Source organism: Jaculus jaculus, chromosome 19, assembly GCF_020740685.1.
Source record: "Jaculus jaculus isolate mJacJac1 chromosome 19, mJacJac1.mat.Y.cur, whole genome shotgun sequence".
NCBI classification, from domain to species: domain Eukaryota; kingdom Metazoa; phylum Chordata; class Mammalia; order Rodentia; family Dipodidae; genus Jaculus; species Jaculus jaculus.
Genome location: NC_059120.1, coordinates 15,385,371 through 15,401,504, shown reverse-complemented (window position 1 = coordinate 15,401,504; position 16,134 = coordinate 15,385,371). Strand labels below are relative to the sequence as shown.

At 43.6% G+C, this 16,134-nt stretch overlaps 1 protein-coding gene across 3 annotated transcripts in view; it reads right to left on the bottom strand.

Moving 5' to 3' along the window:
- Sh3glb1 (SH3 domain containing GRB2 like, endophilin B1) overlaps positions 1-6,892 on the bottom strand; it is a 40,924-nt gene extending 34,032 nt beyond the window's left edge. For all 3 annotated transcript variants that reach the window (XM_045138146.1, XM_045138147.1, XM_045138148.1), the window contains exon 1: positions 6,746-6,892. In XM_045138146.1, the coding sequence (XP_044994081.1) occupies positions 6,746-6,817 (72 nt within the window). In that variant the 5' untranslated portion in view covers positions 6,818-6,892. The remainder of the gene's footprint in view (positions 1-6,745) is intronic.
- Between the last annotated feature and the right edge of the window lie 9,242 nt (positions 6,893-16,134).

The following is a 16,134-nucleotide window of genomic DNA, read 5'->3' as shown; positions in this document are numbered from 1 at the left end:
GCAAGCGGCCCTTTGCGGCAGCGGTGTTTTCGAGTTGGCTGCATTATGACAGGCACTGCAACCCCTCTTTCACCACAAGATAGGTGCTCAGCCTGCAGTTTAAAAAAGGGTACCTGGATTTTATTCCCTCTTTTACAAGAAAGGAAAAGGATGACTTTGTAAAAAGCTGTGTGATCAAAGATAATTTATTTAGTATCAATTATAACCACCTATTTCCTTGTTTTGACTAGGTAAGGGCAATACTCTATCTAAGTTATGTAAACTTCACAGCGGTAACCGTGTAACAAGCTGAATAGTCTCCACTGCTTCTCAATTTTGCTGCTCTTTGCATTTCTAGGGGGAATTTGGAAAACATGAAGAACTGATCTAAGAGTTCAGATTCTAGTTCCACTGGACTAGGGTGCAGCCTATACACAGTCAGTTGTAGGGTTTTTTTCTCCTTTGAGCCAGTCTCTCATGTAGTCCAGGCTGGCCTCACGTTTGCTATTGAACTGAGGATGACCTGAACTCTTAATCCTCCTGCCTTGCCTCCCAAACACTGGGATTTCAGGAGCATGTTACCATGCGGCTTTATGTGGGCATCCTTAAAAACTCTTCAGGTAAATTAAAATGAGGCCAAGACTAAAAACCACTGTTGTAAACATTGAGGAATTATTTACAGTTCTGTTACTTGACTGAGGTCACTGGTCATTCATTCTTTTGTTTTCGGCCCATTTAGTCATGGTTACTATTATTCACTGTGCTGGAGCTTTGCTTCAAATACGTTAATCACGTTGAAGATCTATCAGGAAATTTGTCTTTAAAGTAGCCTTAAGTAATTGACTTAGATGTCTATATTCTAAATATAACAGCCCAACAATTAAGAGTATATTGATTGGGTATGGTCTAGTCAGAGTTTAGAATTACAAGCGTGGCTTTATTACCTTCAACATCCTTTTAAGAAATACGATGAAAAGCTGGGTGTGCAGACATACCCATGGAACTCTGCCAGTCTAGTCTACTTTGTGAGCTCTAGGCTAGTAAGAGACCATAACGCAAAGGTGGATGGCGCCCAGGGAATGACAACCAAGGTTGTCCTCCAGCCTCCAGATGCACATGCACCGCATTCACAAGCATGCACACAGACAAACACGATGAATGGAAACAATTTTGTACATTTTCTAACAAATTTATGCAATATATCAGCATAAGTTTTCTAAATATTTTATTTTTATTTATTTATCTGAGAGAGGGAAAGGGGCAGAGTGAGAGAAAAAGAGAGAGAGAATGGGTGCACCAGGGCTTCCAGTCACTGCAAACGAACTCTAGATGCATGCACCACCTTGTGCATCTGGCTTACATGGGTACTGGGGAATCGAACCAAGGTCCTTTGGCTTTGCAGGCAAGTACCTTAACTGCTAAGCCATCTCTCCAGCCTCCCAGCTTAAGTTTTAGCATCAGGCCAGAAACATCTATACAGTAATATTAACACTAATAGCACCAAAAGATGTGAACACAACTTTAAGCATGAGTATACGAGTAGTTTTTACTGGAAAATATGTGGATTTTAAATGTATCATGTTTTGTTTACTAGAGTTTATCATAGTTTAAATTCTATAAAGAAAATAAATCTTATTTAGAAGAGAGGGAGAAGAGGAGGAGGAGGAGGGAGTTGTTTGGCCAAGCTGGAAATGCAGACAGGGTCAACAAGGACCACAGCTACCTTTACATTTGTAGTTGAGACCCACGCTGTGCTTGCTAATATAAACTGAATATCAAGGCCAACCTCAAAACTATACAAATTTTTCTCTTAAAATACATGATGTTCACAAAACTCTTAGTATAGCTTTAAGACTCAGTTCAGAAGAAATCTAGAAATTTAAAAGGAACCCCTTTAGATAATTTTTGTAAAAGTTTTATATGCTTTTAAAAATGATAAGCAAGGTTTTCCTTTACATAAGCATAAATAAAACAAAACTGTTACTTATCCATTTAAAAAATTATCAAATGAATTAGAGAATAGTAATTCACAAACGTTGGTACTAAATGATGAGACCAATGAGCATAACTTAGTCTTATTAATTTTGGTAATTTTTAATGGCAAATAACTGGTTTGTATTAAACAATTTAGTATTTTAGATTGATATCAGTCAACTACAAGATCAGCAAATATATTGTTAGAAAAACAATAATAGAGATAAAATTATTTAAGTTATTCTTGTTGCCCTTCAAAGAATAAATCTCATACATGCAAGACTAACTTGCTTGGCTGAAATAAAATTTATTGTTCCAAGGAACGTTACATAATAGTTTATTAGAAAAAAAAGTCACATGTTCATACAGTGCTGAAAAAATGACACAGGGTTTCACATTCTGTATGCCCTGTGGTCTGAGAAGCCTTTCATATGGAGATGGACTTGAAGCTGTTGTCTGGAAGGAATGGAAGAATAGGCAAAGGGATGGCAGGCATTCAAAATACTTCGTGTGAACAAAAGCTCAAAGTTCGACAACGTGTTTTGGCAATTAAAAATATATGAAGGGCTGGACAGACTGCTTATTGGTTAAGATGCTTGCCTGCAAAGCCTAAGGACCCAAGTTTGACGCTTTCAGTACCCACGTAAGCCAGATGCACAAGGTGGCCCATGTGTCTGGAGTTCATTTGCAGTGGCTGAAGGCTCTGTAATGCCCATTCTCTCTTTCTCTCTCTCTCTCTTTTTTGGTTTTTCTGAGGTAGGGTCTCACTCTAGGTCAGGCTGACCTGGAATTCACTATGTAGTCTCAGGCTGGCCTCAAACTCACAGTGATCCTCCTACCTCTGCCTCCCAAGTGCTGGGATTAAAGGTGTGCGCCACCACACCTGGCCACATTATCTCTCTTATCTTCCTCTTTCTCCCCTCATCTCCAATAAGTAAATAGATAAAATACTAAAAAAAATTATAAAGCCAGGCACAGTGGCTCACGCCTATAATCCCAGCACTTGGGAGGATTTCTATGAGTTTGATGCCACCATGGACTACATTGAGAATTACAGGTTAGGCTGAGCTACAGTGATATGATGCCTCAAAACAAAACAAAAACAACAACAAAAATGATCACAATGCAGTTTATATCAGTGAGAGCTATAAGTTTTTACACACACACACACACACACACACACACACACACACACATCAACCGAGTACTTAATGCTCAAACCTTTTGGTTTCAACATTAGCTCTAAGACCCATAAATAGTAAAATAATTTAGCTGTGACAAATTACCTGATACTTTTGCATTTCATTGTTTTGAAGTAGTTTAAAAGCTAGAAGAACTCAAATGGACTAGTTAAGAATATTCACATTCATGTATACATTTCTACACTAACATCTTCTTTTTTTTTTTAAAGTATCAAGGCTTACAAATTTTAGAAGGGACTGTGGCATGGTGATAAGATCCATTTACATACTTTAATAGTTTTGAGTTGGCTTTATTTTTAGAGTAAGTTTAATTTTTTTCTTAAATTATTTAGTTATTTGCATGTATGTACACACATATGCCAGGGTCTCTTGCCCCTGCAAACCCCTGCCAAGAATGTGGTTTTACTTCAGTGGCTGGGGAACAGAAATGGGTTTTGCAAGCAAGCAACTTTAATCATTGAGCTCCTTAGCCCTTAAGAATTTTAATTTTTAACAAAAAATTTTTATAGTAAATGAAAACATGTATGGTAGTTGGCCAGAGAATGGGCTATTTTTTAAAGTACAATTTGACTTGAATGAAAATTCTTTCGAAGTTTGCAAGCTCAGCCCCCCTCTCCTTATTGCTTGTAAACAGTTACTGGCATAGCTCTTCAACTATTCTTAGCATGAAATTTGGTACTTTGGCATTATACTAATGCCACCTCATTTCAGAGTACTAACTTAGCAAATGGCTAAATACTGAAATAAAAAGCAGAGTTTCTTGAAAATTACCACACAGTATTCTGAATTGTTCATATTTGTAAATACTTCTTCCCCTAATATATTTTATTTAAAAAACACCATGGAGCCAGGCGTGGAGGCACACGCCTTTAAGCCCAGCACTCGGCAGGCAGATGTAGGAGGATCGCCGTTAATTCAAGGCTACCCTGCGACGACATAGTGAATTCCAGGTCAGCCTGGGCTCTAGAGTAAGACCCTACCTCGAAAAACCAGAAAAAAAATTAAAAAAAAAAAAAAAACACCATGGAAAATGTCAAACATATAAAAAATACAACAGTGAAGTGAAAAACAGTGTAATGAAAATTTTACATGCCCATATCTATAATTCAGCTTCAATACCTATCAACATTCTGCTAATACTATTTCAACTTTGCAAAATTATAAGGCTAATCTCAAACTAAAAAGTTTTACCATAAATGTTTCAGTATATGTCTCCAACAGTTACAGACTTACTATATAAAAGAACACATTAAAGGAGACGATTTCTCCCTTATTTTGTCTTAATACATGGTTGAAGCCAAAACTGGAGAGAGATTCTTCATGCATCTTTCCTGCCTACTGGAGAACCAACCTGACAGCCATACTGGACAGATCTGAGCCTTCCCGGCCACCGCCGTCAGCTGCCACAACCACCTAGCCTGTGCTATGGCCACAGCTTCTCGTTTCCCTTATGCCTGAAGCCCAAGAGTCTTTGAACTTGTTTCTTTTGTCTCAAATGCTTTTCCTCCAAAACAAAAAGAAAACTCAAACAAGAAAAACTTCAGAAATGGGATCTGTTGCTTTACTAATGGATCTCTGAACTCCACCCTAGCAGAAAGAATGGCCCAACTACTCTATGCAGACAACACTCGCGACTCCCAGCCGGCTGTCATTAGCAGTTTGTCTTCTGTTAGCATAAAAGCTGCGAGAGGGGAGACCCTCGGTTGACTGTATTCACTGCTGTTATCAAGGATGTTCGTAACAGTGACCGTCAAACATGGCATGTAACACGTGAATGTGTACGCTTGAAGAAAAAATTTCTCATTTCACCTATGAGGATACAAGTTAAAAATCTTTTCCTAAAGAATTTGAGGGCTGAAGAGGTGGCTTAGCGGCTAAAGCATTTGCCCGTGAAGCCAAAGGACCCAGGTTCTATTCCCTAGTAGCCACGTAAGCCAGGTGCACAAGGTGGTGCTTGCACCTGGAGTTCATTTGCAGTGGCTAGAGGCCCTGGTGCGCCCATTCTCTCTCAAATAAACAAATAAATAAAAATAAAAGTAACAAAGAGTCTGAAACAATAATTAAAATTCATTTGGGAAGTAAAACTTTTAAGAGCTTTGCTAGATTTGCTTCTTAAAAATTGAGTCCATCCAAAATTATATTTTAGTTCAGTGTGTACAGTGTAAGCAGTGTGGGTTATGTGTCTGAAGCATTCATTTAAAAGGGTGGCATTATATCGTATCAGTTCTCCAGTGAGCATATAGAATAGGCAATCAGCACTAATACAAGTACCACAGGCCCTGGTCCTCCACTGCAGTTGATGCTAAGTCTAAAAGAAAAATTCACTTCATACCCTCAGTTACTCATGCAAACGATTTTTTTTTTTGGGGGGGGGGAGAAGAAAAGCGCAGCTAGCTTGTTAATATCGTGCAGATTTGGGAACTAGAAAAATCAAAGGCTCAATGAATTTCTCATGTCTTAGGTGCTATTTGCTATTGAAAATACAGCGTTCTGATTGCATTAGATGATCCTTAAGACTTTTTTAAGTTAATCATCATGCTATTCTGTATATCCTAACCATGCAATGCTAACTCAGAAAGAGAAGATCCTGTAGTATGGGAGCAGGTCAGACAGCAACTGGTTATTTACTGGCCATTCAAGTTAGGCCAGTTATTTAGGCACAAGAAGGCTACATCCTTCTATAGAAAGGAGGTTGGTAACATCTCTCTGGCAAAGTGACAAGACTGGAGACAATACGCCCTAGAATGTATAGCGAAGTGTTTGACACGCCATTGTTCGTAACATAGGCAGTTATTACCTTGCTTGCAGCTCTCCCATTCTTTTGCCAAGCAAATGCAGTGTCCTATCAAGTGGGCCAATAAAACTGGGGGGTAAAGGAGGGAGCAAGGCAAGAAGCAAGGCAACCACAACAGATGTGTAATCCACGGACCAATTCTGGGACCCCAAAACAACAACAACAACAACAAAAATCACAGCAATTATTTTGGTTTTCACAGAAGAGAATGCTGGCGCTGCTGTGGGTCGTCAACCTGAGCACGCCAGACTTGTTTTGTAACTCAAGCTGTGAGATTTACATCTGTTGGTGGATTCGAGTTCGAGTTCGCACAACGTGGGTGACGAGCGCTCAAGGCTGTCCCAGCGCCCCGCCGCGGACACACTTGCTCCCTCGCGGAGCGCCCGGGGCCGCGGCCGACGCGACCCCGCGGTCACGACAGCACGAGTCACCTCGCCCTCGGGTCTCGCTCTGAAGGTGGGAGAGGCGGAGCCCCGCACCCGCGCCCCCAGCCCCAGGTCTCCCCGCGGTCCGCGCCCAGTCGATCTCCGTTTCCTCCGCGGCTGCCAAGCCCCGGGCTGGGGTGGGTGGGGGGGTGGGTTGGTGGACAGCCCCGACTTTCAGGGAGCCTGGGGGCCCGGAAAAGGAAACGGCCTTCTCCAGGGCAGGCGGCAGACTCCCGGGGAGAGGGCTGGGGGTGCCGGGGGCGGGGGGAGGCGCATGGATGGTCGGGGGCGGCTCCGGGGGACCCGCGGGGAGCCAGGCCGCCGCCCGTCGCCCGGCCGCGGGGTCCCGGGCCCGCCCGCGCCCGCCGTACCTGCACAGCGCGGCTGAGGAAGGTGCCCGCGTCGGCCGCCAGCTTCTTCACGTTGAAGTCCATGATGTTCATCCCGGGCGGCAGCCGGGCAGGGCCGCCGGCGCAGCGAGCTCGGGACGCGGGCCGGGCGGGGCGGGCAGACGCGGTCGGCGCAGGGAAGGACGGACGGACGGGCGGACGAAGGCAGGGAGGGAGGGGCGGAGGGAGGCGGCGCCGGGCCGCCGCCGCAGCTGTCGTTTCCGCGGACCGGAGGAGGATGAGGGCGTGGCGAGCCGGGGCGGACGCCGAAGGCCGCGCGCACGGCCAGGCCCGCCGACACCGCTGGGCCCAGGCGCGCCCGGAGAGACGTCGCCGACGTCAACGGAGGGGCCGCGGAGGGCGAGGGGCGGATCCCAGGCGCGCCAGCCCGGCCCGGGTGCAGCCCGCACGGCGACCAAGGAAAGCCAACGCCAGCCTCGGGGGCGGGGCTCAGCGCGGGAACAGCGACCCCTGGAGGCTCGGCGAGTCTGAGCAGTGGGCGGGGCCTCTGAGGAGCTCTCGCGGGAACAGCGACCCCTGGAGGCTCGGCGAGTCTGAGCAGTGGGCGGGGCCTCTGCGGAGCTCTCGCGGGAACAGCGACCCCTGGAGGCCTGGGGAGTCTGAGCAGTGGGCGGAGCCTCTGCGGAGCTCTCGCGGGAACAGCGACCCCTGGAGGCTCGCCGAGTCAGAGCAGTGGGCGGAGCCTCTGCGGAGCTATCGCGGAAACAGCGACCCCTGGAGGCCTGGGGAGTCTAGGCAGTGGGTGGAGCCCTTGTGGGGAGACGGCGGGAACAGCGACCCCTGGAGGACTCGGGGAGTGTACGCAGTGGGCGGAGCCTCTGTGGAGGTTATAGCAGGAACAGCGACCCTTGGAGGCTTGCAGCCTAGGCCACGGGGCTGGTGCCTCTGTGGAGGATGAGCAGTCAGGGAAAGTTTGCAGAACAGGATTGAATTGATCATCCTCTTTAAAAATAATAATAAAAAAAATTTTTAGAGAGTGCAAATGGGCGCACCAGGGCCTCCAGCCACTGCAAATGCACTCCAGATACATGCGCCACCTTGTGCATCTGGCTTATGTGGGTCCTGGGGAATTGAACCTGGGTCCTTTGGCTTTGCAGGCAAGCGCCTTAACAGCCCCAGCCCGCATGCTGCACTCTTATACGTCCTTTTAGCACTATGTATCTATGCAGACGCTGGGCAGGTGCTGTAGAGGTCACACTTTGCCCCTGTGATGGTTAATCTTGGTGGTCAACTCGAGGTGACTTGGAATGACCTAGGAGACAAACCTCAGCGAGGATGTTTTGTTCACGCTTCTGGGGAGCCAAAACAAACACTTAAATCGCTTTTTGTCAGGTATTGTGTCACAGCAGCGAGTAAATAGTGCCCCTTCTGCATTCCCAGCAGACCAGGCAACTGTAGATGCTTATTCTTTAAGGCGCAGTGACAGTGCCCTGAGGAATGGGCTATGGAGACAAACAGGTATTAGATGGTCAGAGAGAAAGGGTAGCCCTTAAAAATTCAGTGCGAATATTTATTTATTTACTTATTTATTGTCAGTATGAATATTTTTAATAATACATAGGAAGGAGTGAAATTTGTTCAAGATCCTGCCATCTCAAGTAACGTGTTTTGAAAAATGTTATTTTTGAGTGCATATGTGAAGGGGGACACCAGGGTTTGTTGCAACTTACAAATGCCTATTTGGCTTTATATAGGTGGCTGGGGAATTGAACTTGGGCTGGCAGAGTTTGCAAGCAAACTCCTTTAATCATTGCACCATTCCCTAGCTCCATGTTGTAACATTTTAAGCAGGTTTACCCAAACAAAACCTTGCTTGAATGAAGATAAAACGGGTACAAGCATGGAAGGGCACAAGTTGGTATGTCAAGAATAAGAAAATGCTGTATTTTGGGGATGTTTATGCCTTTTTGATACTGTGCAGCTGGAAATGGGCAGGCCCAGAAAACAATGTAATGAGCTCGCTCTTAGGCCTCGCAGTTTTACTGAAGCAGCAGCCACAGAAGAAATGGTGGTGTTGACAATTGTAAGGCAGGGGCTGGGGATGTGGCTCAGTGGTAGAGTGCTTGCCTAGTATGCATAAGGTTCAATCCCCAGTACTGCCAAAAAAAAAAAAAAAAATCATCAAGATAAGGCATGGATAACATATTTGTGTTCTTTATTGTAGTGACCGAAACAGCCACCTCTTTTTAAATAAATAACATCATTAAATCTACCAGCTCTGAATTACTCCATATCTTAAAGATTTTTTTCTTGATATAACTAGAGATCCCATTTTCCATTCATTGACTATTTTGGGTCTTTTTAAAAAATACATTTTATTTATTTATTTGTAAGGAAGAGAGAAAGTGTGACAGAGCACACACACCCGCACTGCGCACGAACTCCAGATGCAGGTGCCACTTCTTGCATCTGGAAATTGAACGCAGGACATCAGACTTTGTAAGCAAGCATCTTTAACCATTTAGTCATCTCTCTAGCCCTATTTTGGATCTTTTATGTGGCAAGTCACTTAGCGTTTTTTAAAATCTGTATTTGAAATAGGTATATTTGCCATCACTGTGTCCATTTACAAAACGGTCATGCCACACATCCATTAGAAGAATCATTAGATCCTCTTCTTCAAGCATGTAGACTTTCCTTAGACTTGAAAAGGAGAAAGAATAAAAACAAAACAAAATAAAACCCCAAACTGAACTTTTGAGCCTTCTTAGCTACAAACCTTGTTATTCTCATATGCCCTTATTCCTAGCCTTTGGCATTGTTTTTTATTTCGGAGAATATGTAAACAACCAGGCTATTTATAATGAGCTCTTTATGTGGAGTTCCCTTATTTCTTTTCATTGTCTATAAATAGGTCAAAGGAAAAGGAATGTCCGTGTTCTCTCTGAATAGGACGACTGCTTCTTTTCCCGTGGCTGTGCACTGTAAGCAACAGCAATGTCTAGATCCCCTCTGCAGGGTGCGGGCTGGGCACCGGGCTGTTTGGAAACTCTCAGGCGATTTTCATGGGTGTCTAAAGTTGAGGCGGAGCCCACCCTCTCCTACCCCAGAGTTTGTGGCACCCGTCTCTGCTGTGCAGACAAGTATGTTTCTTAGAAGATGTGAGTCCATCAAGGGCAGTGACCATTTCATATTATTTAATTTAATTTATTTATCTGCAAGGAGAGAGGGAGGGAGAATGGGAATGAGGATGGGTACAGCAGGCCTCTAGCTGCTGCACACAAACTCCAGATGAATGCGCCACTTTGTACATCTGGCTTTATGTGGGTACTGGGGAATTGAACCTAGGTTGTTAGGCTTTGCCAGCAAGCACTTTAACCACTGAGCCATCTTTCCAGCTGTCATATTCTTTCATTAAGATGTATATGTGACTCGGGAGGCAGAGGTAGGAGGATCGCCGTGAGTTCGAGGCCACCCTGAGACTCCATAGTGAATTCCAGGTCAGCCTGGGCTAGAGTGAGACCTTACCTCGAAAAAAAGAAAAAAAAAAAAAAAAGATGTTTATGTGGTTCATTCCTGGAAATGTAGTAGACTCTCAAATAAATAATTAAAATGAATGCTGTAGTACAAATTAAGACATGTGATTCTAAGCTTTTGTGACAACATCTGCCCCCCAACTAAGATTTCAGATATCAGCTTCAGTGTTTTCACTGGTGAGTCTGTTACTTGCTTCTCCTGTTAAGTTTCTCCTCTTTCGAGATGCCTGTGCTGGGGAATTGAATCATGTGCATACAATCACTTAAATCAGAAACCTGAATCCCTTTTGACTATTTCCCTGTATTTCCTGCCTCTAATTGAGTTAAGCTTCAGTTTACCCTTTGAAATGTTTCTTGAATTCTCCTGTTCTTAAAAAAAATTGGACTCAATTTCAAACTTAACAACAAGCAAAAAAAAAAAAAAAAAAGCAAGAATAGTACAAAAAGTTCTGCAGGCCCTTTGCCTGGAAATCCCATCCAGGTTCAAGCCACTTGTTCCAATAGTGTCTTCATCCCAGAGCGCCTGAGCCAAGGTCACATGTTGTGCCCGAGTGTCATGTTGCTCAGTCGCCCTCCAATCTGGATAATCTCTTAAGACTTCTTGACAAATTGTCTCTTTCCCTTTCTTCCCCCAAGTCAATCACTGTTCTTTCATTGGCACAAATAAGTTATCTCATATGTTTCTACTTTCCCTGAACTTCTGTGTGTCTATAAGCAATACTACTGTTTTAAGCTACACAAATGGTGTTATTCTATAGTTTTTTGCAGTTAGGAATCTGGCAGTTTGGTGTGTCTACTGACATTTATTCTTTGTGGATTGATTCCACTTGTGTCTTTTCTTTCAAAGAACCCATTTTCAGTGATTTTTAAAATTTTGTCAAAGACTTGAAAGGACATCACTGCTGAGTGAACAACTTTTGGATATGCAATCTTTTTCTTGTCTGAAAAGTTCCAAGATCATTCAGCTCTTATAAAATTGAAGTTCAAACCAGTGGTAATACCAACCATGGTTATAAATTCTTGAGGGAGACCCTTTTTTCCCACCAAACACACTAAGAGCCTGTTTTGTTCCTTATTGTCTCTCTGGGCCAGATGGTGGGCTTCATCTAGTCTACCCTTTCATTGAGATTATAGCATTTCATGGATTTCTAAGTCTCCCTCTCCCTCTCCTTCTTCCCCTCCTCTCTCTCTCTCTCTCTCTCTCTCTCTCTCTCTCTCGTGTGTGTGTATGTGTGTGCACTATGAAGTGGGGGTGGAGGCACTCATTGATTCCTCCTTGTACCAAAGACCCAAGGTCTTATCTCTAGTAACTATATTTAAAAAAATTAATTACACTTAGAAATTGACAAAATTAGGGGCTGGAGAGATGGCTCAGCTGTTAAAGGAGCTTGCATGCAAAACCTGATGGTCTGGGTTTGATTCCTTAGTACCCACTTAAAGCCAGATGCACAGAGTGGCACATGCATATGGAGTTTGTTTGCAGCGGCACAAAGCCTGATTACATAAATTTCATTCAATTCTTTCTCTCTTTGCAAATAAATAAGTAAATGCTTTTTAAATTAAAAAGTAAAACCTTTTTTCATTGGTTTATTGCTTTTTTTTTTTCTGAGATAGGGTCTCACTCTGGTCCAGGCTGACCTGGAATTCACTATGTAGTCTCAGGGTGGCCTTGAACTCATGGCGATCCTCCTACCTCTGTCTCCTGAGTGCTGGGATTAAAGGCATGTGCCACCACGCCCGGTTGCTTATTTTAAGGATGAATATATGAACAGTTTTTTTTTAAATGTCAAGTTATCTAATTAAATAAAAATTTAATCCAATATCATATTAGTATTCTTAGATCCAGAATCTAGATTTATTTTTTAAAATTTATTTATTTATTTATTTGAAAGAGGGAGAGAAAGAGGGGGAAGAGAGAGAGAATGGGCACATCAGGGCCTCTAGCCACTGCAAATGAACTCCAGATGCATGTGCCACCTTGTGCATCTGGCTTACGTGGGACCTGGAGAATTGAGCCTGGGTCCTTAGGCTTTGCAGGCAAGTGTCTTAACCACTAAGCCAGCTCTGATTTTTTTTTTCTCTTTTAAAAAGTTGTATTCATTTATTTGAGAGAGAGAGGGAGAGGGAGAATGGGAGCACCAGGGCCTCCAGCCACTGCAAACAACCTCCAGATGCGCCATCTTGTGCATTTGGCTAATGTGGGTCCTGGGGAATGGAACCTGGGTCCTTTGGTTTGCGGGCAAGCACCTTAACTGCTAAGCTGCTCCTTCAGCCCTGATCTTTGTTCTTTACTCCACATTACAGTTTCGCTTCTTACCTGTGCTGAAACATTTCACCGCGTTCAGGCCTCCTCACTGCTGAGGTGATCAGTTCTCCCATCTGTGGTATTTAGCAGAACACCTCAGTGAAGGTGGTCCAGTCCTCTTCAGAGCATGTGAGCAGGACTTCTCTGCGATCGGTCCACACCTACACATCAGGTGGCTGGATAATGGGACATGCTTGTCTTTACCTGTCAAACACAATGCCACCTGGGTATAGAATAGTGATGCTTAGAGGCTGGGGAGGCAGATATGAGGTGGGATAATGGTGCCAAGACACAGAAACGCTGACTTCCCGTGTTCTATGGCATGGCAGGACAGCTGTCAGGCACAGTAGCCTAGTGTATATCTTACGAATAACTGGAATACAGGAGCCCGAGGACCGCAAACATGAAGAAATGGCAAAGATGGAATGTTAGTTATTCTGAGGAGGCCCTGGCATGCCCATTCACTTGCACACTCTCTTAAATAAACATTAATTCAATAAAAATTGGCAAAATTATATATATACTTATTATATAGAATGTGAAATATGTTTATATAGAAATGACTAAGTTGAGCTATTAACATGTATTGTCTCACATGCTGTTGTGAAACAGCTAAAAATCTACTTTCTTGACTATTTTCAGGAACATAATACATAGATAGTTATTAACTTTTATCACCATGTGATTAAAAATTGCAGACTCAGTTCTATTTAACTGAAAGTTTATACCCTTTGACTAATAGTCTTCCATTGTGAGCACATTTTGTTACTGTGAGTTCAACTCTTTTTGCTTCTAGAAGTTCTACTTAGCTTCCTTCTATAAGTGACAGCATATATGAGCGAGCTTGTGTGGCATCTGTTTCTATTTCTGGCTTATTTAATTTTTTTAAAAAATTTATTTATTTATTTATTTGAGAGCGACAGACACAGAGAGAAAGACAGATAGAGGGAGAGAGTGAGAATGGGCGCGCCAGGGCTTCCAGCCTCTGCAAACGAACTCTAGACGCGTGCGCCCCCTTGTGCATCTGGCTAACGTGGGACCTGGGGAACCGAGCCTCGAACCGGGGTCCTTAGGCGTCACAGGCAAGCGCTTAACCGCTAAGCCATCTCTCCAGCCCGCTTATTTAATTTAATACAATGGCCTCTAGTTTCACCTGTGTTGTTGCAAATAAGAGCATTTCTACTTAAAGCCTGGCTGGTATTCCTTTGAGTACATACACACATCACACATTCTTTGCCCATTCATTACCACATGAGTTTAACCAAACATTTTCTTCATTCAACCCTTCCTCTATTTCAGTCTAATATTGTTTGCTCAAGGGTCTGGTATCCATTTTCTTTTTTATTTTTCCCACCTGAATATTTCCTTTTCATTTTTGTAAGGGCAAGTAATTCTGCCACCCCCGCCTCCAAATTTTATCTAGCATTGTGTGTTTTTGTTGTTTTTTTTTTTTGAGATAGAGCCTCACTCTAGCCCAGGCTGACCTGGAACTTACTCTGTAGTCCAGACTGGCCTCAAACTAACTGTGACTCTCCAACCTCTGCTCCTGAATGCTGGGATTTTCAGCTGCTGCAAACGCCAGGTGTGTGCAACACCTTGTACATCTGGCCCACATGGGTCTTGGAGAACTGAACTTGGGTCCTTTGGTTTTGCAAGCAACTGCCTTAATTGCTAACTTAACTGCTTAACTGCATGTCTCTATCCTTTGTCTCTCTTTTGACCTATTATGTCTTAAAAAATTATTTAATGCTATTGTAAGCAAAAATTAAACAACCTAATAATTTGACCTGGAGAGATGGCTCACTTCTCAAGCTGAAGTATGAGTTTGTTCCCCAGACCTCACCTTAAAAGCAGGAAGCTGCACACACCTTTAATCCCAGCACTTGGGAGGCAGAGGTAGGAGGATCGCCATGAGTTTGAGGCCACCCTGAGACTACAGGTGAATTCCAGGTCAGCCTGAGCTAGAGGGAGACCCTGCCTCAATGCCTCCCCCCCCAAAAAAAAAAAGCAGGAAGCAGGAGTACTTCCTGAAACTCAGCGAGAGCCCAGTAAAGAACAGCGGAGTGAGAATCCAGAGCCAAGGAACCCTGCGTCAATGAGGTGGATGGGTGAAAACTGAACCAAAAGTTGTCCTTTGACCTCCACATGCATGGTGTGGCATGTATGTACCTACCTACACACACACACACACACACACACACACACACACACACACATAAATAAACATATATTTTTAGTATATTGATTTTTCTGTACATCTTGCTACACTATGCCAATTTTTTAATTTTTTTTTTTTAATTTATTTGAGAGCGACAGACACAGAGAGAAAGACAGGTAGAGGGAGAGAGAGAGAATGGGCGCGCCAGGGCTTCCAGCCTCTGCAAACGAACTCCAGATGCGTGCGCCCCCTTGTGCATCTGGCTAACGTGGGACCTGGGGAACCGAGCCTCGAACCAGGGTCCTTAGGCTTCACAGGCAAGTGCTTAACCACTAAGCCATCTCTCCAGCCCATTTTTTTAAATTTTTTTGTTTTATTTATTCACTATGCCAATTTTTAAAAGCATTTTTTTTTTCTGAGGTAGGAACTCACTCTAGCCCAGGCTGACCTGGAATTCACTATGGAGTATCAGGGTGGCCTTGAACTCACGGCAGTCCTCCTACCTCTGCCTCCTGAGTGCTGGGATTAAAGGTGTGCACCAACACGCCTGGCTTTAAAAGCATTTTATTGACATCTTCCATTCGTATAAATATTAAACCATGATAATTTCCCCCCACTCCTCCCAAATCCACTTCTCTTGATTCCCTTTTTCTTTCAGATTAATCTTCTGTTTTTTTAATTTTTATTCTTATCAAAAATTTTTTTTGTTTATTTATTGGAGAGCGACAGGGAGAGGAAGAGAGAGAGAGAGAGAGAGAATAGGCGCGCCAGGCCCTCCAGCCACTGCAAATGAACTCCAGATGCATGCGCCCCCTTGTGCATCTGGCTGACGTGTGTCCTGGGGAATCGAGCCTTGAACTGGGGTCCTTAGGCTTCACAGGCACGTGCTTAACCACTAAGCCATCTCTCCAGCCCCAGTCTTCTGTTTTTTTTTGACACATCTTTAAGCTTACTGATTCTTACTGATATGTCCAATCTACCAATGGCTCTATTAAAGGCATTCTTTATTTCCATGATAATGACTTTGTTTCTAGAAATTCATTTTGATTTTATCTTAGGGATTCTACATCTCTGCTTAACTTCTCCACGTCTCTGTCAGAAAGCCCCAGGGACCCTCCTGTCCCTGCCTCTGTGTGCTGGGATGACAGGCATATATTCCCCACTGCCGTATCTAAACTCAGGTTCGGCTGTGTGACAAGCACTCACCTGACTGAGCCACCTCCCCAGCCCATGTGTCACCTCTTAAGTGATCGGAGTTTTGGCACTGAAGTTAATACATATAATGTTTAATATATATAATATCTTTCAAAAGCTTCATTTTCTTTTTAAAAATATACTTATTTGCAAAGAGAGAGAAGGAGGGAGGGAGAGAGAGACAGAGAGGTGAGGAAGAGAGATAGAGAGAGAATAT